Source organism: Lucilia cuprina, chromosome 6, assembly GCF_022045245.1.
Source record: "Lucilia cuprina isolate Lc7/37 chromosome 6, ASM2204524v1, whole genome shotgun sequence".
Classification (NCBI taxonomy): Eukaryota; Metazoa; Arthropoda; class Insecta; order Diptera; family Calliphoridae; genus Lucilia; species Lucilia cuprina.
In genome coordinates this window covers 39,711,463-39,734,246 of record NC_060954.1, presented here as the reverse complement: position 1 = coordinate 39,734,246, position 22,784 = coordinate 39,711,463, and the positions used below count along the sequence as shown (strand labels likewise).

Sequence of the window (22,784 nt, the reverse complement as noted above, 5' to 3'; positions counted from 1 at the left end):
TAGTTAGTTAGTTAGTTAGTTAGTTAGTTAGTTAGTTAGTTAGTTAGTTAGTTAGTTAGTTGGTTGGTTGGTTGGTTGGTTGGTTGGTTGGTTAGTTAGTTAGTTAATTAGTTAGTTAGTTAGTTAGTTAGTTAGTTAGTTAGTTAGTTAGTTAGTTAGTTAGTTAGTTAACCAGATAGTTAGTTTGTTTGCTTGTTTAGTATTCAACATAGTTGCCAAGTCAAGAATTACTGCATCATTATAACTTAATAATGACGTTAATGACATCACTTTTGCAACAATGTTGCTATGTTTATATTTATCTGTAAATTCCTTTCAGTGCAACTTTTTTCGTTCATTTATACAGAAAACAAAAGTTTTAAAGAAAAAAACCAAGTAGAATTACTAAAAAGCAAGTAGAAAACTGAGAAAAAATTTCAGGAAATTGTAAGAAAAACTTGAAAAAAGCGCATACAAAGGCACCATTTTTATGTTGCCTTGCAAAAAAAAAGAAAACACTAAAGCATATAAATTTTCACTAGCAACATTTTCCAATTGCTACATATATAAAAAGATGAAAATCAGCAAAGGCAACAAATAGAAGGCTTTGAAAACAGAAAATACCACCTAAAGGGTCAAAGGTATTATGTTTGTTAAACGAAAACAAATACTCCGACAACTTAAAAACCATGACCTTTTTTTCTACTTTTTAACACGGATTTTGAGTTAGAACTTTTTTTGAGTTCTCTTTCATTTTCTGATTTAAACATTAAAGATACATAAAACGAGACGGTTAAAAGAAATCAAACTAAAACAGTATCGAAATGAATGAATGTATGGAAGATGTACAAATGTGAAGTACTATTTGTTTTTTTTTTTTTTGATATAAGTACTATTCTATGACCCAGTTTTAATTATTCAGCAGATACTTTAAGTATTGTTTTGAAAAATGATATCATTTTTTCTCATGTTTCCCATATCGTGTGCACATTATGTTTGTACATACAACATTTTGACAGTTTATTGCATTATAAATACAGACCTACATAATGTACAAATACATATGTATATAAGCAAAGAAGAGTATATTTTAGATATCTGTGTTCTGTGCTTTATATGTACTTTCAGTTACACACACCCCTTTCACTTGAACTGCAATTTGTTTTAGTTGTCTGTTTTATTTAATTTATTTTATACATTTTTATCGGAGATGTTGCATGTTGCTAAATAGAATATGTAAATGTTAAGTGTCTTTATATTTTGTTTTATTTTTATAGATATTTTATCTATTTTGTGAATGAATAGAGACTCATTGTTTTGTTTAGTCTTGAAATCTTGTTTGCTATAAATTCAGTTTTTTTATAGTTTTGTCAATGGATTTTTGCTAAAGAATTCTAATACGAAATAGAGTATTTGTTGTTGTGTTTCTTTTATGATTAATTAACAACTGCATATGCGGTTTGAACTTTAACTTGTATTTATGTTAAAGAAAACTTTTAAAGTGTTATCCACTTAAAACTATGGAATTTTTTCAATTGTTTTGTTATTTGTCAACAAGTTGCTAACACTTAGGTCTATAAGCAAACAAGTTGCAGGGGAAAATTAAAATTATTAAAAACAAAGAAACTTTTAGTAGTTATTGAAAAGTGTTTTTCTATCCACTTTGGCAACAATGTTGCCCAACAATAACACATATATATATTTTATTATTAATCAGCCATTTTAGAACAAAATTTGATTATTTTTCTTGGCAACAATGTTGCTAAACCTTTAATCGTTATTTTAAGTTTTTTTATTAAGAATTTTGATATTGTATTTTCAATTGCAACAATGTTGCTAAACCTTTAATCGTTATTTTAAGTTTTTTTATTAAGAATTTTGATATTGTCTTTTCAATTGCAACAATGTTGTTTATAGACAAGTCTTTTAATAACAGTTTTTTATTATATTTTAAAATTTTCTTAATAATTAAGCAACAATGTTGAGCAACAATGTTGTCTAACAATGTTTATGAAAGAAAACTTCAGTTTCTTAAACTCTGTAGCAACATTTTTCTTAATGTATAACTTTTTTATTACAAGTTTTGAATATTTGTTTTGCAACATTGTTGCTTAACTATAAAACGTATTTCCAATGTTGAATATTTTAAACAGTACAGTAAAGGCAGTTCTTTATTCTAGGTCTTGAACCTAGAATAAAGAACTGCCTCTGGAACGCAATGGTTCCAGAGAATCAGATTTAGTTTCAAATAAAGATTAATAATAATTTTCTAAAAATTTATAATACAAAAGTCAATTTAACAGTTTAATTATTAAATTTGAAACTAGTTATGTTTGCAACATTGTTGCTAAACTTATTTATATATTTAACCTAAAACCACGCAACTCTAGCAACAATGTTTATAACAAATTTTAATTCACTAAAAAATTGTTTAAAACAAACATTTGTTTAGTTTAAAAATGTTGCTAAACAAACTTGTTTAAAATTTTAAACAAGTTTAAGATTAGTATATTAGAAGAAGAAAGATATGACAAATCTTAAAACTTTGTTTGATAGATGACAGATTGGTCTTTTTGATGACAGATTTTAAAAATAAAAGTGTCTTCGCACTGTGATATTGTTCCAAATAAGTCCAAAAAACGGTATAAGTTTTAGGATGCGATATCTCCAAAACCTGATACGATGAAAATATACTGAAGCCAGAGCCTGATTCAATGCATATCATGCCTTTAGAAATGTTTAGTTTGTTTTGACTTTATAGTAATATCCTTTGCAACAATGTTGCCAAAAACATGTTAAAACTATTTAATTATAATTAAAACTAACACATAAACATGTAAAGTGCCTTCGGTAGGCTAAACGATAAGGTTAGGGTTATGATTCTCTTCAGAATCCTTTAGGGTCCTAAATGAATTCTTCTTTTAAACTCACTACATATTTAACTAATTTTGATATCAATTGTTTAGCAACAATGTTTATAACAATTAGCAACAATGTTTTGTTACACATTACCTTTTATAAACCTTTACAAGTTCAAGTTTATTTAACGTTTTAAACTATTTACAAACTTCATTTATACTTTATTTTATGCCGCAATATAACAATTATTTTTCCCCCCTACAAATTATATCGCTTTCAAAAACCCACAAAAAAATGTCTTCGTTTATTTTTTTATGTCACCAATTTGATTAAAAATTATTAAGCTGTTATTATGGAATTATGTGATTTACATATTAATAGAGATTTTGTGGTCAAAATAACAAAAACGCAGAGAGAAACTTGCATAACATATGGGCAGACAGACTGCTAAACGGACGGACATATACCGATCGACAGAACAATTTAACAACTGCGTGTTAGTGTGTTAATAAAAGTCAGTACACTACTGCTATATACTATAAACCCGAATATGACCAATATTAAATGGGGATTCAAAAACTGTGCTTGAGAGACGGTAGAAACTTCAAATGAAAAAAAAACATTGTTTATATACCAAAAAGTTTATATACATTAACTGAATTGTTCGAGTATAAAATTGTTTTAATTTTTGGATTTTATAATCATCAGTAGTTTAATTTTTTGCTTTATTTATATGGCCGCAACAGAATTTAAGTTTAAATTTATTTATTCCAGGGAGGAAGTATTTTTTTATAAACACTAGCACGAGTACAAGTAGTTTTTTATTTAAATTTCAGAAAAAATATATTGTCTATGCGGTTTTTAGTTTTTTTTTTCTGATTTCGGGGCACTAAGGGTTTTTATGGTTTATATTGAAAATTGTATTTGTAGTGGTTGTTTTTTTGGTTAATAATTTGTTTGTTTTAAGTGTGATTATTTTAAACTTATTATTATTATTGTTAAATTTACATAAAGTTTATTGAACTCTGTTTAAGGTGTATATGAATGACATGTCTGTATAAAATTTGTTGGTTAGAATAATTAAACATAAAAAAATATATTGAAATTTTAATGTTTAAAATAGTTTTTTATAAAGAATTTTCTCTAAAAAGTGTAGTCAAAGTTATGAACTTTTAAAGCAAAATGTTGCTGAAAACAAAATGATGAAACAAATTCCTATAGCAACAATGTTGCTTAAAATAAATGTCACAAAAATTTTCATTGGAAAATGGTTAAGCAACATTGTTTCTAAAGATGTTATCTTAATATTACTGTCACTTGATTACCATGTTGCTAAAGTTTAGCAACATTATCCTTACACCCATAAGTTCTGATCTATTCTCTAGCAAAAAAAAAAAAAACACACAACAGTTGTATACACTTATTAACAATAAATCACTTCTTAAAGTATATATATATTTTTTTTAATAAATTCCTTATAAATGTAATAATAAAGAATACAATATGTATGCCACTTTAATAATTTATGACGATCAGATAAACTGAACATTAGTTTTTTAGTTTAGCCCGATAACGAAAAGGTTTCATTTAAACTTAAATAATATAAATGACATTGAAACACAAATAAGGATATTTTTAATTTTTTTTCTCTCTAGGCTTTTTAATAAAAGGCGGCTTTTTTTCTATAGAAAAATAATATTACAAAGTGATAAATTGCTTAGAATGCGTTAAAAAAGTGTCATGACATTGTGAAATTTATGAGTTTTATATAAAGTTCTTTTTTTTTTATAGAATTTCACTGGAATAGTTTGTCATTTAAGGAAGATTTATTAAATACATAGGTGTTTTAATTAACTAAATGAAAAATACAACAAAAACTTTGTGGAACTAGAACTGAAGTAGAACTAAAATATAACTGAACTAGAACTGAACTAGAACTGAACTAGAACTGAAGTAGAACTGAAGTAGAGCTGAAGTAGAGCTGAAGTAGAACTGAAGTAGAACTGAACTAGAACTGAACTAGAACTGAAGTAGAACTGAAGTATAACTGAAGTAGAACTGAACTAGAACTGAACTAGAACTGAACTAGAACTGAACTAGAACTGAACTAGAACTGAACTAGAACTGAACTAGAACTGAACTAGAACTGAACTAGAACTGAACTAGAACTGAACTAGAACTGAACTAGAACTGAACTAGAACTGAACTAGAACTGAACTAGAACTGAATTAGAACTGAACTAGAACTGAACTAGAACTGAACTTGAACTGAACTAGAACTGAACTAGAACTGAACTAGAACTGAACTAGAACTGAACTAAACTAGAACTAAACTAGAACTAAACTAAACTAAACTAGAACTGAACTAGAACTGAACTAGAACTGAACTAGAACTGAACTAGAACTGAACTAGAACTGAACTAGAACTGAACTAGAACTGAACTAGAACTGAACTAGAACTGAACTAGAACTGAACTAGAACTGAACTAGAACTGAACTAGAACTGAACTAGAACTGAACTAGAACTGAACTAGAACTGAAATAGAACTGAACTAGAACTGGACTAGAACTGAACTAGAACTGAACTAGAACTGAACTAGAACTGAACTAGAACTGAACTAGAACTGAACTAGAACTGAACTAGAACTGAACTAGAACTGAACTAGAACTGAACTAGAACTGAACTAGAACTGAACTAGAACTGAACTAGAACTGAACTAGAACTGAACTAGAACTGAACTAGAACTGAACTAGAACTGAACTAGAACTGAACTAGAACTGAACTAAAACTGAACTAGAACTGAACTAGAAATGAATTAGAACTGAACTAGAACTGGACTAATTCAGTTGTAAAACAGTCCCTGTTTAGTACTAATGCAATAAAAAATCAATATTGAAATCTTCGTTTAAAACAAAAATCAAGTAAATTTAATAATTATTATATTATTTTATTACAAAAGAAAGAAGTTACAATAACATTTCCCTTTAATTATGAATTTAATTAAATACTTTAATTAAAACCGTAAAAATTTTAAAAACTTTTTTACACAATAATGATTCTAATAAAAAAAACACTTCAAAATTGTGCACAACATAATTAATTAAATTGAGTTTAATTTATAAAAAAAAGTAACGGAAAATTAATTAGACATGCAACAAACATTATTCCCGTTTTGATGCACAAAGTTATTGAACTGCCAGTTAATTAACTACCCGTTTAATAACCTTGCGGCCGGCGTAATTACAAATTGAGAGATATACCATTTTAAAACAAAATCCCGACTTCCTGACTTTCAATTTGTAATTCTTAACGTATAATTGAACAAAAATAAAATTAAATAAAGATGCTCCAAGTGTTAGTTACAATTTAATTAATATTATTTTAGCTAATTTGTTAATGTTGTTTTTTTATACGTTTTTCCTTAAACTATTTAACACACAATTGTTGTAAAAATAATAAATAAATAAAATGAATTGTATAAAAACACGTATAAACTTCCTAGTAGCATCAAATTTGTTTGTATTTGAAATAAATCATTGTATTTTTAAGTATTTGTTTTTGTATATTTTTTTATTGTGTATTTGTTTAAACAATTCATCTCAAATCACACACTTTATTTTACACGCACTGAATAATTAATTAAATATTGTATTTATTTTGGGATTGTGCTACCATAAACGCAATTATTAAATACATTTAATTGTGTTTTAAAGTTTAAGTATAAAGTTAGAATTTTAATAGTAGTAATATTTATTGTAAACTAATTATGGTTTATATAAATTATAGACAATATTGCTAGAAATAAAGTTAAATTTGTTAAATTTGTAACGAAAAAAACATTCAGTTTTTACAACTTAGTTCAGTTCTTGTTCAGTTCTATTTCAGTTCTAGTTCAGTTCTAGTTCAGTTCTAGTTCAGTTCTAGTTCAGTTCTAGTTCAGTTCTAGTTCAGTTCTAGTTCAGTTCTAGTTCAGTTCTAGTTCAGTTCTAGTTCAGTTCTAGTTCAGTTCTAGTTCAGTTCTAGTTCAGTTCTAGTTCAGTTCTAGTTCAGTTCTAGTTCAGTTCTAGTTCAGTTCTAGTTCAGTTCTAGTTCAGTTCTAGTTCAGTTCTAGTTCAGTTCTAGTTCAGTTCTAGTTCAGTTCTAGTTCAGTTCTAGTTCAGTTCTAGTTCAGTTCTAGTTCAGTTCTAGTTCAGTTCTAGTTCAGTTCTAGTTCAGTTCTAGTTCAGTTCTAGTTCAGTTCTAGTTCAGTTCTAGTTCAGTTCTAGTTCAGTTCTAGTTCAGTTCTAGTTCAGTTCTAGTTCAGTTCTAGTTCAGTTCTAGTTCAGTTCTAGTTCAGTTCTAGTTCAGTTCTAGTTCAGTTCTAGTTCAGTTCTAGTTCAGTTCTAGTTCAGTTCTAGTTCAGTTCTAGTTCAGTTCTAGTTCAGTTCTAGTTCAGTTCTAGTTCAGTTCTAGTTCAGTTCTAGTTCAGTTCTAGTTCAGTTCTAGTTCAGTTCTAGTTCAGTTCTAGTTCAGTTCTAGTTCAGTTCTAGTTCAGTTCTAGTTCAGTTCTAGTTCAGTTCTAGTTCAGTTCTAGTTCAGTTCTAGTTCAGTTCTAGTTCAGTTCTAGTTCAGTTCTAGTCCAGTTCTAGTTCAGTTCTAGTTCAGTTCTAGTTCAGTTCTAGTTCAGTTCTAGTTCAGTTCTAGTTCAGTTCTAGTTAAGTTCTGGTTTAGTTCCAGTTCAGTTCTAAATCAGTTTCCGTTTAGTTCAGAACTGTTTCTTAAGATCAACTGCAATATTTCTAAGTTCTTTATTTTCAGTCTGAAGTAATTCGATTCAATTGCATTTAGTTATATTTTGCATACAACTCACATGTTTTTTCATTGCTAATTTATCAGTAAATTTCATGTCTCACATGTAAAACGTGATATTTTAAAAGTTTCATTTTTTTGTATTTTGTTAAACTTATTGATGATTTATTTAAAAATTTATTGTCATCATGACCGTTAAACCCCGCCAATTACAACATTTTTTATTAATGAAAGTAAACTTTTATTTATATTTTGTTTTATTCTAATGAGTTTTTGCATGAATTTTACAAACAACGTGTTGTCAATGGTTGATAAACAAATGAATGAGTAAGAGGACAAATGTAAAGAGAAATAAATAATTGATGACTACTGATTCAGAGACATAAACGGAAATGTTATTTAAAAAATAATGTTTATAAAAGCACTCTAAAGCTTGCGGTATACAACTTTAGAAGTTTATGAGATAAATTTTAACTTAATTTTCTTCTGAAATTTAAAAAAACTTAAAGCTTTTATTTGTAATTTGTTTTGCTTATTGCACTTTACAAATTGTACTAATTTCTCTTTATTTGTTTCATTTCCTTACAGATATATTTATCACAATTTGGTTACTTACCCGCCTCCGCCCGCAATTCTGCCAATGGTGGTCTCTTGGATGCCAATACCTGGATCAAAGCTGTGCAGGACTTTCAAAGTTTTGCCGGCTTAAATACCACTGGTGAGCTAGACGCTGAGACCATGGAATTAATGTCACTGCCACGTTGTGGTGTACGCGATAAGGTGGGTTTTGGTAATGATAATCGTTCCAAGCGTTATGCACTCCAGGGTAGCCGTTGGCGTGTAAAGGCTTTAACCTATAAAATCTCCAAATATCCTAAACGTTTGAAGAAAGCTGATGTTGATGCCGAAATTGCTAGAGCTTTTGCTGTCTGGAGTGAATATACCGATCTAAGTTTTACACCCAAAAGTTCGGGACCAGTACATATTGAAATTAAGTAAGTTTTAAAGAGATTAAAAGAACAACTATATTTAGTTTATTAATTAAAATTTGTGTAACTTTTTACAGATTTGTTGAAAGTGAACATGGTGATGGTGATGCTTTCGATGGTGTAGGTGGTACCTTGGCTCATGCCTTCTTCCCTGTCTTTGGTGGTGATGCTCATTTCGATGATGCTGAACTTTGGACTATTGGCAGTCCTCGTGGCACTAATCTTTTCCAAGTTGCTGCTCATGAATTTGGTCACTCTTTGGGTTTGTCACATTCCGATGTACGTTCCGCTTTAATGGCTCCCTTCTATCGTGGTTTTGAGCCAGTTTTCAAATTGGACTCTGATGATGTTTTAGCTATTCAGGCTTTATATGGCAAGAAATCCTCTTCAAATGGTAATGGTATTAATCCTCCCAGCGGTGGTGCCTTCCCACGTACCACACAAAGACCCGCCTTTGCTCCACCACGCACACCCAGAGATGATCAGTTATGTAAAGATCCCAAAATTGATGCTCTCTTCAATTCAGCCGATGGCCAGACTTATGCTCTTAAGGGTAATAAATACTATAAACTTACCGAAAACTCAGTGGCCGATGGATATCCCAAACTTATCTCAGAAGGATGGCCTGGTTTACCAGGTGGGTGTTAGACTTCCGTTTAACTTCTTGAAACAGTTTATTGATTGATTTCATTTTTTGTATTCATATTTAGGCGATATTGATGCTGCTTTTACTTATAAAAATGGCAAAACATATTTCTTCAAGGGCACCAAATATTGGCGCTACAATGGCCGTCAAATGGATGGTGACTACCCGAAAGAGATTAGTGAAGGTTTTACTGGAGTGCCCGATCATTTGGATGCTGCCATGGTTTGGGGCGGTAATGGCAAAATTTACTTCTATAAGGGTAGTAAATTCTGGCGTTTTGATCCCTTGAAGAGACCACCAGTTAAGTCCAGCTATCCCAAACCGATTTCGAATTGGGAAGGCTTGCCAAATAGTTTAGATGCTGCCTTACAATATACCAACGGTTATACGTACTTCTTTAAGGGTGATAAATACTATCGGTTTAACGATAGAACATTTGCAGTAAGTATTTTTTTCTCTCCTGCATATGGAAAGCTTTTTGTGTAGTGTTGCTTTTAAAAGCTCTTTAAAATGACGGTTTTAAGCAAGCTTTTACAACGTTAATGTTTGTTTTTAGAAAGCTTTTAAATCTATGAAAGCTATTAAAAATACTTGTACAAGATTCAGTTTTTAAAGAAAGCTTGGAGAAAGTTTTAAAAACATAGAAAAAGCTTAGTATTTAAATACTGAAAAATCATGTTTAAAATATTAAATATTTTAATTAAATATTTCCTTTGGTCGAAAAAGTTTTTTTAACCCAAACTTTTTTCATAAAAGCTTTTTTAAAACATAGAAGTTAAAAGCTTTTTTAATTCTACACAATATTTGCATAAATTCTTAAAAAATTGCAATTATTACACTAAAAAACATTTTTTTAATTATACAACAGGTTGATGCTGCTGATCCTCCATTCCCCCGCCCCTCAGCCCACTGGTGGTTCGGCTGCAAGAATACACCCTCAACAACAGGTAATATTGTGGACAATTCACAGGAAACTGAATTGCATGAATCATCTTTCAATGATTATGAAAATGATGATACAGTATTTGATGCAGGTGAGTGGAACCGACCCAGGACTAAAATATAAATTACAAAAAGAAAAATTAATTATAGAAAAATAGAAACATTTTAAGAAAATAGTTAAAGGAAAAATTTTAAAAATTTATTAAATTGATCTCTTTAAAAGAAAATACTTTTTTTCAACAAATTTTGAAATTTAAAATATAATTCTTTTATAGAATAATTTTATTTAAAAAAAAATAGTAAATTTTTCCCACAAGAAAAAAAGAAAATACTTAATATATTAAACAAAGAAAAATAATAAAAAGTGGTATGTTATATTAAGTTTTATATAAGTATAAAATTATATATATTTTTAAAATAAAAACTGTTATATTATACATAATTATATTTACTACTAACTTTTATATTTATATAAATAATTTAATTTTTAAAGTGTTTATGAAAGAAAATACATAATTTAACTTTATTTTATATATTTTATAAAGAATGTCTAATGTCTTTCTCTGTTTCAATCTTAAATGCATTTTTCATTTTGCTTTTTCATTCTTTTACATACTGTTGGTTGTAGCAGGATCTTGTAAATATTTTCTTTTCGAATTTCATTTTTTTAGAAATGAATTTCAGGTTAAAATAAGCTGCCATATTTTTATTATAATCCCACCACTTTGGTTTAAAAAGAAAACTTGAATTTTTCCTTTGCATTTCCAAAAGTCAAATGCAGGTATTTGAAATTACTTTTTAAAGACTAAAAACTATTATTTACACTTAATATTTCACAATAATTAAACACTTTTTCTATAAACAAGTAAAAACTTACCAACAACACTTAAGCACAAATCAAAAATAGCCACCAAAGCAAAACAAACACAAATAAATAACAAAACAACACAACACACTTGTTCTCTTTCATACTCCTCACAAACAAAGCAAAACACAAACAGGCAAAACATAAACAACAACATAAACAAACTTCCAATATAAGCAAATTAAACACTATTGCCTCTTTTTAGGCGCAATTCAAGTTTTATTTTCAAGAAATTTTTTTTAAAAAAATTATTAAATTAATTTTGAAGTTTTAAATATTCTTGCCACTTTGTTTTGCTTATCTAAGCGTGGACCAAGTGGTCGTGTGATATAATAAAAATCTATAATTACATTCATAAAAAAAACTTTCCGGTTCATACTTCTTTAGAATTTCAGAAATTTTCCTGCATCTGATTATATCATAAAACATTTACAAATAAAATTTTCATTCTTCAAACTTTAAAAAAATATTTGTGTTTAACTAATCAACTTCATCAATTTCTGCTCGATTAAAACCATCGTTCATCTATATCATCTCGAAAATTTCATATCTCAAGGTTTTGGTTTGAATTTTCTTATATTTTTTTTTTATAAATAAAATTCATTAATTTCAAAATAGGTAAGTATAAGATTAATTAAATCTCAAGAACTCATAATTAATAATATTAACATAAGAAATTTACTAAACTTAAGTTAAATTGCAAAAAAATCAAAATACTAACCCAAAGAACTAATAAAACATGCATATATGGTTAATAATTTTAATGTACAGTATATTAAAAAAAATTATTGAAAATTTTCTAAAAATAGAAAATTTATCGAAAATACTCTAGAGATGAAAATGTAATTTTTATAAAAAAATATAGAAAATTGTTTATTGACAAACAGAACATTTTATGTAGTGATGTCGCCCTTACTTCTATAGATAGTCTAAAGTCTAATCTATAGTCTAGTCTATAATCTAGTATATAGTCTAGTCTATAGTCCAGTCTATAGTCTAGTCTATAGTCTAGTCTATAGTCTAGTCTATAGTCTAGTATATAGTCTAGTATATAGTCTAGTCTATAGTCTAGTCTATAGTCTAGTCTATAGTCTAGTATATAGTCTAGTATATAGTCTAGTCTATAGTCTAGTCTATAGTCTAGTCTATAGTCTAGTCTATAGTCTAGTCTATAGTCTAGTTTATAGTCTATTCTATAGTCTAGTCTGCAGTCTAGTCTATAGTTTAGTCTATAGTTTAGTCTAGTTTAATCTAGTCTAGTCTATAGTCAAGTCTATATTCCGGTCTATAGTCTAGCTTAAAGTCTAGTCTATATTCTAGTCTATAGTCTAATCTATAGTCTAATCTACAGTATGGTCTATTGTCTAATCTATAGTCTAGTCTACATTCTAGTCTATATTCTAGTCTGCATTCTGGTCTATAGTTTAGTCTATAGTCTAATCTTTAGTTTAGTCTCATTAATTCTATGCAAAAAGCTATAGTATTTTTCATTAAACTCCTTCAAGATATATGAAGTATTTAGGAACACGCTCTAAAGTTCTGACTGATTTTCAAAAGATCTCTATAATTTATAAAATGTTCTGAAATTAAAAAATATTCATATTTATGTTTATGTAAAATTAAAAATTTTCTGTAAATTAAAAAATTGTCGACAATTGTCCATTAATAAAAAAATAATCAAAATATTTATCTAAAATGTGTAACTCATAAACATAATGTCTTGTTTGTTTTAAACTTAAGCTATTAAATAAAAAAATCAATAAAAACTCAATTAACAATAATTAAAAATCTAATTTTAAACAATTATAAATACATAATTTAGCATACCATTAAATGAAAGCAATAAGATAAAAACACTATTAAAAAGATAATAACAATTTCTTTAAAAAAACACAAAAACAAATTAACTAATTTAAAAATTTATAAAATTTACAGTTTAATTTAAGAAAGCCTAAACAATATAAACCAAAAATATTACAAACCTACAACAAAACTAAAGATATTTTTGGTCAACTCTCTGGTCGGTTTCACTAATCTGAATTAAATATTTTTTTGTAAAACTTATTTAAAACTAATAAAAGTAACTAACCTTAAAAACTAAGTTAATGAACTAAAACTCTTTTAACTAACATTTGCAAGGTAGAATCTTAGATCGGTAGTAGCTTGTATATAACATTATATCTTTTAAAACGAAACAAACATTTTCTTTCAGTAGCACTTCTTTCTTTCTATTATTTAGTTATATATTTTCTTTTCTTTTATTTAATTATTTATATAAATTATTTAACTTTTGTTTAATTTATTTAAACAAAATATTTATGTATTATTTCTTTCCACCCTTTTATTTAGTTTATTTGAAATTTTATTTAATATTTTTTTTTTACACTAAACCTAAACGTAGTTTTGTTTACATTATTTTCCTTAGTAAAACTATTATGAATATTTGTTAAAATTATTCTCCTTTTTTTTTTAAACATATTTATTAAATGTTGTTGTTATTATTGTTGTAGTTCACCCTATTTTTCTCCTTCACCTTTTTATAAATGTTACTAAATTTTGCCGTTTTATCACCATTTATCTGTTATCGAAATTTACACATCACTATGAGTGTATTTTGTTTTCTTTTGGCATTAGCAAAATATTAAGCATGTTTTGTTTTTAAAAAAACAGACAAATTGGTTAAACTTTTTAAAACACACAGATCAAAATTTGCATGAATTATTTTTCTATAAATTTTGGTTATAAGCACGTTTTTTGAAAAAAAGAAACATCATTTACATGTATTTTTTGTTATAAAATTTTTAACATTAAAAAAGGTTCTTGTTAAAATTTAATACTGAATTATAAAAAAAAACATTTTTTTCTGTTACTAACAAAATGTTGGAATTAAAGAAATAAGTCATTGTTATTACAAATTTAAAAAAAATATGAATCCCCAAGTGTGGATTGAACTTGAGCCTAAAGAAATATTCCATTTACAGCATCTCCCATGTTAAACTTTTGATTCCAAATTCCATATTTCAAAAAATTACAAAAGTATCATTTGAAAAACGAAAAAGTACCATCTCATATATACCTTTACAATTATCAATGTAAATAAGCATATTATTGAAAGTTCTAAAAGTACTTTTTAAAGAATGAAAAAGTACCAAAGACCGACCTTTTATAGTTATCGATTTTATCAGGAGCTGTACCTAAACTTTTACATGTTTTCATTTATGTATTGTAAAAAATTGAAAAAAGTACCATTTGAAGAACTATAAAGTACCAAAAATTATTTTCTTACATATTTTCATACAATCAGGAATATGAATGACCATGTTATAATAAGTTCTAAAAGTACCTTTTAATGAATGAAAAGTACCAAAGAGTACACTTTTATAGTTATCGATTTCACATTAACTTTTATTTTCAATAAATGCTCTTACAAACCAGATGGAACTATTCAATGTAATCTTTTGAATAGTATAAAAAAAAATTGAAAAAGTACCATTTGAAGAACGATAAAGTACCAAAAAGTATCTTCTTATATATTCCCATACAATGAGTAATGTAAAAGAGCACGTTATAATAAGTTCTAAAGGTACCTTTTAAGGAATGAAAAGTACCAAAGAGTACACTCTTATAGTTATCGATTTCACATTAAGTTTCATTTTCAATAACTACTCTTACAAATTAGATGGAACTATTCAATGTGATCTTTCGAATAACGTAGATTTTGTACATCCACAAAACGTAGCTACAACTTTTCTCTAGAAGATATAAGATTCAAAACTTTATGCCTCCAAAGTAGAGTCAGACAGATAGCAAACTATCGTGATTAAGTCATTTCCCTCTTATTGGTACTTTTTATCTCCTACCTCAAATAGACGTTTTATTGAAAATTAGATGGAACTTTGTAGCTGATCTTTTGAGAAATACATATCTTGTATAAGTGGGTTGTGGTTTCATTGTAAATCCACCGAAAAACGAAGCTAGTCTTTTTTAGGAGGCATAATGTTGAAAGCTTTGGATCTAGGTAGTAAAATAAACAACTATATATCTGAACATTCAGTTTAGGATAAACAAACTCTATGTCACCAAAGTAGAGTCAGATTGAAAACTACGGATCATACATGTCGTTATCGTAGTTAAAGAACTACTCTTCCAATTTAGATGGAACTTTTGAAAACTATTCATCTTGAATAACCTGGTTGTGGCCTCACTGTATATCCACCAAAAAACAAAACTAGTACTTTTCTTAAGAAGGCATAATGTTGAAAATTTTGGATCTAGGTAGTAAACTATACATCTATATATCTGAACATTTAATACTGGATATTCTGTTGTAACGATAGCCTAAAAGGAGTAGAATAGTGGGTGGTGACTTCTTCACCGTAGAGTGTATCTCACACTAACAATAGAGCAGAAACCTAAATGATAACGTAGTAATATCCAAGCTGCTACATAGAGCAGGTATTTTCAAACGAGATAGTAAAAGACATTCTATGATAATGATCATATTGGTCACTGATCACAGTTAATATCAGAGCCGGCAAACTACATAGCCTCGATTAACGTGATGAGAGGAAATGACTAACATTTCTCTTAAAAACTCGAAGTGAACCTGACATTTATAGGATGCGCTTAGTCATAAGCTTTCTTAGACGGCAGATAAGACTGTTTTACCCCAATCAAAAGACTGGATTTCTAGGTCTTTAAATACTGCAGAATTTGCCACAATGAAGAGCAATAGGAGACAGTGTCCTGTTAACTTTGCTGCTGCTCGATATTTATAAAGAATAGAGAGCATTACTTGAGTACTCTCCGTCTCTATGGCAGAGATCATGCATACGAGTGAAAGAAAGAGTACAAGACAGCTCATTGCGTTTCGCTGTTCTATGGTATGAACGAGCTGACTTTAAAAGATCTCGAAGAAAGTAACTTTAATGAAGAGGATCTCTTTCTCTTCTTTTAACGGCCGACATGTTTTTGATAAGTAAAAGAGAGCGTCACATTCGTTCAGATATTCTTTCAGTTATCGAATATAGAGAGCGTTAACAAAATACTTCCTTTCTCTTTTATATAAAAGAGCAATTTGTTCACTTGTGTGCGAAATGTTTGGAAAAAAGAGCTTCACATTAGTTCAGTTATCGGGAGGATATATGGGATAAATCTTAAACGTACATATCTTTATCAACTTTGTCACATAAAACGAGTTTCTTATTCTGGATGCATTTAGCAATATATACCTAGAATAGACACTATGGTATCTCAATGGTATGAGCTGTTAAGTGGTCCCAATAGTGCTGATCGAAGAAAACATTGACTTATTTCTTTTTGAATTCCATTTCAAACTTTCTCCAGTTTCTTAAGGTGGTAATTAACACAAAATCGTTGTGCTAATTTAAAAAATACTAAAACATTTGTTTTTAAAAAAATTTTTACAAAAAATCTTAAATAACAAATGTTAAACAAAAATCTTACAAAATTTCACATTTTGACATAATGTTAAGCTAACAGAAAAATGTTATATTTTTAATCATAATAAATAATTTCAAAATTTTTTTAACAATTGAACCTTTTTTATAAAAAATATTAAGAAATTAAAAACTGCATGTTTGTGTGTTATTAGTAAAGTATAAAGAAAAAACGTAATTAATGTTAAAGTAAAAACCAAGCTTTAAGAACAATTTTGTAATAAATATATTTTATTTTTTTTTTATTTTATAAACTGCATATTTACAGGCGTACGAAAACGTGGATAAATTACAGAAACAAAAAACTTCATAAACATAAATATACAAACTGTAAAGAAAACATTAAACATAAACCCACATATAAGCAACTCCACACACAAACACACACACACAGTCACAAAACAATACACATACAAATGCATAAAACTATTAAACTGAAAGCTTCGCAATGCTTCAACGTTATAGAAAGATAAAGGAAACGGAAGTAACAGTTAGAAATGTAAAGTAGTGTGTAATTTTTAGTAGAAAATTCTCTTTTGCTTACACTCTCAAATCTTTCTTTCTCTCTCTGTCTATCATTCTCTGTATGCAATACAATGCTTAGATGTGTTAATGTTAGTTTGAAAAAAACTATAAGTTTATGTTATTTTAGTTAATATTATCCCAATCCCCCATTTTCCCGCTCTTTCACTCTTTTTCCATTTTTTTTTTTTTTTGTAATTGAGTGTTTAAAGTATGGCTTAGAGAGTAAAAAAATAGAGCAAAATGTTAACAAATTGCTACAAGCACTTTATTATTTGAATGTTAGTTTGTTTTGTTAAATTTCTTTCTTGATTCTTGCTAATTGGCACAAATTTCAATGTGATTTTTAAAATAATTTTTAATTTTTTTAAAACAATTTTATTTTCTTTTTTTTATTTATTTGAAAAAACCAAAACGACCTAAAACGAAAACAAAAAATTCAAATTCAAACGATTCTGAAACACTTTACAACTTTTTATAACTAATAAACATGACTCAAAAAAAAAAAACTTTAAAAACCAATTAAACAACCAATCATCCACCCACCCACCAACCAAGCAGATATTGAAAAAAGAGATGTAAATAATAATGGCAGAGGATTTGTAACGCCTGGCTGGATGTGGAATATAGCACGTTCATGGTTTTAAAGTTTAACAAACAACAACAATAACTAAACACAAATATTCTGACTCGATTATTCAACTAAACTAAAGCAAAAGAAACGTGATATTTTTGTAAACAACAAAAAAAGTAATAATAATAATATAAACTAACTAAATGAGACTTGGTAAACTAAAAACTTAAAACATAACACTTGCTGTTCATTTCAAAAAAAAAAAAAAATAAACAAAAAGTTTCATCATCATTTTATTAAATATAACCCTAAAAAAACATAGCAGCAACTAAGCTATAGTGTGGCAACATTGTTTTGTGTCCCGTGTGTATGTAAATATAAACATCTGCCCATAAACAACATTGTACAGAGCTGCTGTCAGCGCTAATCAAACGTTTGTTTGTTTGTTTTTTTAAATTAAGACCTTTTTAATTCTCAAAATCGCAACAAAGCTGCTGCCTACCTACATAAGCCATAAATTTTTTGTTGCCAAAAAATTTTTAAATAAAACTACAACAGCAAACGCTTTAAACAAAAATTACCCAAAAAGTACGTTTTATTTTTTTATATAAATTTTGTTTTAGTTATATTTATTATAAGAAAAAAAAGAAACTACAAAAAACGTTTGGTTTAGTGTAAAAAAAAAAATAATTTATTTTAATTATATTTATTTATAATAATTTATTTATTTATCACTATGGGATTGTTTGTCATTTAAAAAAAAATTGTAAATTTTTTCACATTTATCATTTTAAATTTTTTTTACTAATTTTTTTAAGGTTATAATTGCATGATTTTTTTCAAAATGTTTCCCCTATTTATGTTTTAAAACTTTTGTAAATTAAAATCAAATAATTTTTAGTTTTAAAAAGGGTTTTTTTTACTAAATTTATAACACCCCCTACAAAAGTACACTAAGGCGTATGAGTATTGTTAGTTGTAATTACAAAAAAATCATACGCCTCCGTTTTATAACAGCTATTATTAAACCAGACATGGGAATTTTAGTACTATTGCACTTTATTATAAATTTTCAAATAATTTGACAAAATTAGCAAAAGTAATGAACGTAACGAAAGAAATTTGTCATATAAGTATGTAGAGACCAAATGGGAATATTATGTTCGAAAATTTTAAACATATTTAATTAATATCTAGATAATGAAGTTTCTTAAAAGAAGTTTGATAATTCGAACTTATAATCGAAAGAATTTAGTGTAATTGTGTCAAATATCCAGATAATGACGTTTCTTGAAAATTTGCGAAAATTTAAACATATGTTCGAAACAAATTTTGATTTGAATTTGCTTAATATAATTCATACTGTTGTTCGATGTTTTTTTAATTATAAAGACAATAAATGACAAAGTCATTGAAAATTCGAACTTTCTTCAAATTTTCAAAAACTCAAGCTGAAAAGGCTGAAGTTTTGACGAATATGAGATAATCATTACCCAGATCATAAGATTCCTGCAATATCTTTTAAAACTCAAACTTATTTTAGCCGGAATATGTCTTAGTTGCCAAATATGTTGATAATCGATAGTAATAAGTTATCTCGAAAACTGAGGAAGATATGACAGATGTTAATGGGTCGATTAGCGATAGCAACCGAACGTCCGTTAAGTTGTCAGTTGCCAATATGAAATTACAGATGGCAACTGGCAACCGATTTTCGAATTGTCAACTATAAATTTTGTGCTCTGTCCGTGCTCTTTTTAATGGATTCATGTAATCTTTTTAAGTTTTTAAATTGAATAGTCATGATTTTCAAAACTTTTTTTCCTTAAAACGTAATTTTATAATTGTTCAATTCACAATAGATGTCGTATCGTTGTTGCGATGTAATTCATTAAAAGTTTTCAAATAAAATTATTTGAAACAAAAACAAATCTATAATAAAAAAAATTACGACATACTACGATACAGCCGTACAACACTGATTGTGAATTGGAAAATTTTCACTTTAATATACAATTTTTTGCATATTTTTTTTATTGTTTGTTTACAACCACAGATGACATACTATCGATAACCCTTTGCAACTACCGAAATTTTCCGATCATAATTCCAATGGGTCGATTATCGATAGCAACCAAATTTCAATTGAGTTATCAGCTGTCAAAATGAAATTAAAGATGGCAACCGGTAGCTGCAAATTTTTTCCACTTTTATTTTAATAAGACTAATTGCACCGTGTGAACAGGATATTAGTTTTTAAAATATAACCCATTTTATTAGAAATTTCCGCACTGTATACAGTCATCTTCCGCTAATAACAATTGATTTTTGTGTAAACAAACACTTCTTGAGTGATGTCTTGCAATAACTGGCTGTTTGAGCTCCACAATCGAACGGGTTGAAGCACGACCACATTGGTCATGGCACCATCCTAAAAAAGATATGCAGGCCTATCATGGGGCAGAAAACATATTACATTCTATCTACACTGAATTTTATTAGATCAATTAAGACCAAAATACCGACAAGGGATGATTGTGCAGCTAATACTGTGCTAAGGGACGATGGCTCAAAGACAGAAAGGGGTACGGGTTCGGAAATCTTCTCCGATGATCTAAATCTTATACTGTCTCTTAGACTACCTGACACCTGCACGTCCTTTAGGCCGAGATATATGCCATCTATACTGCCGCAAGAAAAATCCGGGAACTAAATCTCGGAAATTCGACTATGCATATATATTTCGGACAACCTTGCATCAATCAAGGCTCTTAACTCCAAAGTCATTAAGTTGAAATGTCTTCTCAATTGCATGCCAACGATTGGCACAACAGACACAACATCACCTTCATTTGATATGAGTTCCAGGACATGAGGGCATCCGAGGAAATGAAATATCTAATGAATGCACAACCAAAGAGTCGTCCCTGGACTTAACCCTTGCGCAAAAGGATATTCACGCTCCCCTGACTACCTTTTCAAAACTGATAGATGATTGGGCTCTGAGTGAGACGGAACTCAGGTGATCAAATATCACCACTTGTAGAATATCGAGACTGCTCTGGCCCACTCTGACAACAGATAGGACTAGGACTTTCTTATTTCCTGATAAGAACTCGATTAGGCTTCTAACTATATATAATTACTGGGCACTGTATGATTAGACATATGTCACAACGTATGGGCTACCCAAATCTGCTGCTTAGACGAAAAGGAAGTGGAATCGGTACAACTCATTCTATGCGACTGTCCAGTCTTATAAGAGCACAGACTACTATATCTGGGTAGAGCTCTTTTCCATGATCTAGACTGTCTCTGAGATGCATCTCCGATAAACACCGGCTGGTTTACATGAAGACCGAACGAACCAAGTATTCAACGAAATTAGGGAGGGTAACCATTTTCCCACCGCTAGGGAATGGTAATTCCTACGAGTGAACTCGCTTGCTAGCGAGCAACCCACGTAACCTAACCTAACACTTCTTGAGTTACGAGATATTTAGGGGAGGAATTGTTTTCTTTTAAGGGGTTTAATTATAATTTTCTTATTTAGCAATATTATTACAAATTTAAGTTTTTTTATTTATGATAAACAATCCTTTAGATATAATTTTTCTAAAACACAATAAATTGCAAATTATATAAATTGATTATAAAAATACACATATATATTAAAATAAAAAAATTAGCAAAATTATTAATGTTAAAAACTTTTTTCAAATTCTTGTATTTTCCACCCTTTAGGTTTTGATGATCATCAGCCCAATGACGAAGCCACAGCTGATCGTTCCAGCATGTCGAGTGCCACCACAAATAGCAGCAATAACTATAAAAGTCTTTTATTGGCCAGCATTCTAATGATGTTTGTAGCAAAATTTATTGTTAGCTAAAAGCTCATTTTTTCCACCCACAACTTTTTGGACAATAAATTAGAAACCTTTTCACACACACACATATACGTTTAAATGTAGATAAAATATTATATATAATTAGGAAAGGAAACGTAAGAAAATAATTAAAATAAAATTTTAAATTTTATTTTAAATTATGACGATAAAAGAAAAAATCATATAAAGGAAAATGTTTAAAATATGAAAGCCGCTTAATAACAAAAAAAAATTAAACAATTTTATTTTTTAATTATTAAATAATAATAAATGAATATAAAATATATAATTAGTCATTAGTTTATATAAAGTGCCTTTTTTCTTAAAAAAACAAAAAACACAAAATATTAATTATAAATTTTATAAACAAATGGTCGGTCATATATTCAAAACTTATGTTAAACATTTACAGCTTTTAAACAAAAATTTTAAAATACTTTATAAACTGTTATTAAATTTCTATTAATTATAAATGTGATATTGTTTTTTTTTCTAAATTTATTAAAAAAAAATTTCAAAGTTTTTATTGTATGACCACTTGTTTTGAAATTGATAAAGAGAACCTCTAAACAATTTAAATTATTAATTTTTAATTTTTTTTTATTTTGTAAATATAAAAACAAGTTTTTTTTTACTTATAACTAGAATTTCAAATAAAAAATCATTTAAAAATTCTTTTTTAAAAAACCACTATTCAAAATCATATCTTAACACCACCCTACAAAAATCACTAACAAATTAGTATAAACATTCCTTAACATAAAATATATTTATATAAAAAAATTTTCTTTTTTTTCAAAAAACAAAAAATTATAAAGAAACCCAATTTTTAATAAAAAATTAGCTTTAGACTTAAACGTAATTTAGTGTGTAAAAAAAATTTATTTAATTATAAGTAAAACGAAAAAAAATCTGAAAAAATCATTCTTTTTTTTAAATTTGTTGTTTCTCATTTCACAACCAGTTACGTTTAAGTTTTTTCTTAAAAAAAAAGAAAAAAATATTTAAATAAATACATTTATCTTGTTTAATTACTCAAGAGTATTTTTTCAAAGAACTGTTGTTTAAATAAATAATTAAACATAAAAATTACAAAAAAAAACATTCAACCACAAAGATCATTGTAAAATAGCTTGTAATTATTTAGTTATTTCAATTTATTATTTTATAATTTAATTTTTAATTTTTTTTAATGCAAATCATATGTCAAAGTCAACAAATTTATTATTTTTTTTTTTTTAATAAAAACGATATTCTTGTCGGAATTAATATTT

General features: G+C 27.8%; 1 protein-coding gene across 9 annotated transcripts in view; it reads left to right on the top strand.

Moving 5' to 3' along the window:
- The window catches only part of LOC111679245 (matrix metalloproteinase-14), a 71,741-nt gene extending 49,398 nt beyond the window's left edge, over positions 1 to 22,343 (top strand). For 3 of the 9 annotated variants that reach the window (XM_046953526.1, XM_046953527.1, XM_046953525.1), the window contains exons 3-7: positions 8,215 to 8,621; positions 8,693 to 9,252; positions 9,326 to 9,702; positions 10,130 to 10,295; positions 21,368 to 22,343. In XM_046953526.1, coding sequence (XP_046809482.1) covers positions 8,215 to 8,621; positions 8,693 to 9,252; positions 9,326 to 9,702; positions 10,130 to 10,295; positions 21,368 to 21,513 — 1,656 coding nt within the window. In that variant the 3' untranslated portion in view covers positions 21,514 to 22,343. Of the gene's footprint in view, positions 1 to 8,214; positions 8,622 to 8,692; positions 9,253 to 9,325; positions 9,703 to 10,129; positions 10,296 to 16,795; positions 18,073 to 21,367 lie in introns of those variants that run through there. The other 6 variants (XR_006941242.1, XM_046953529.1, XM_046953531.1 and 3 more) reach the window with 6 other exon arrangements.
- The last annotated feature ends 441 nt before the right edge of the window (positions 22,344 to 22,784 follow it).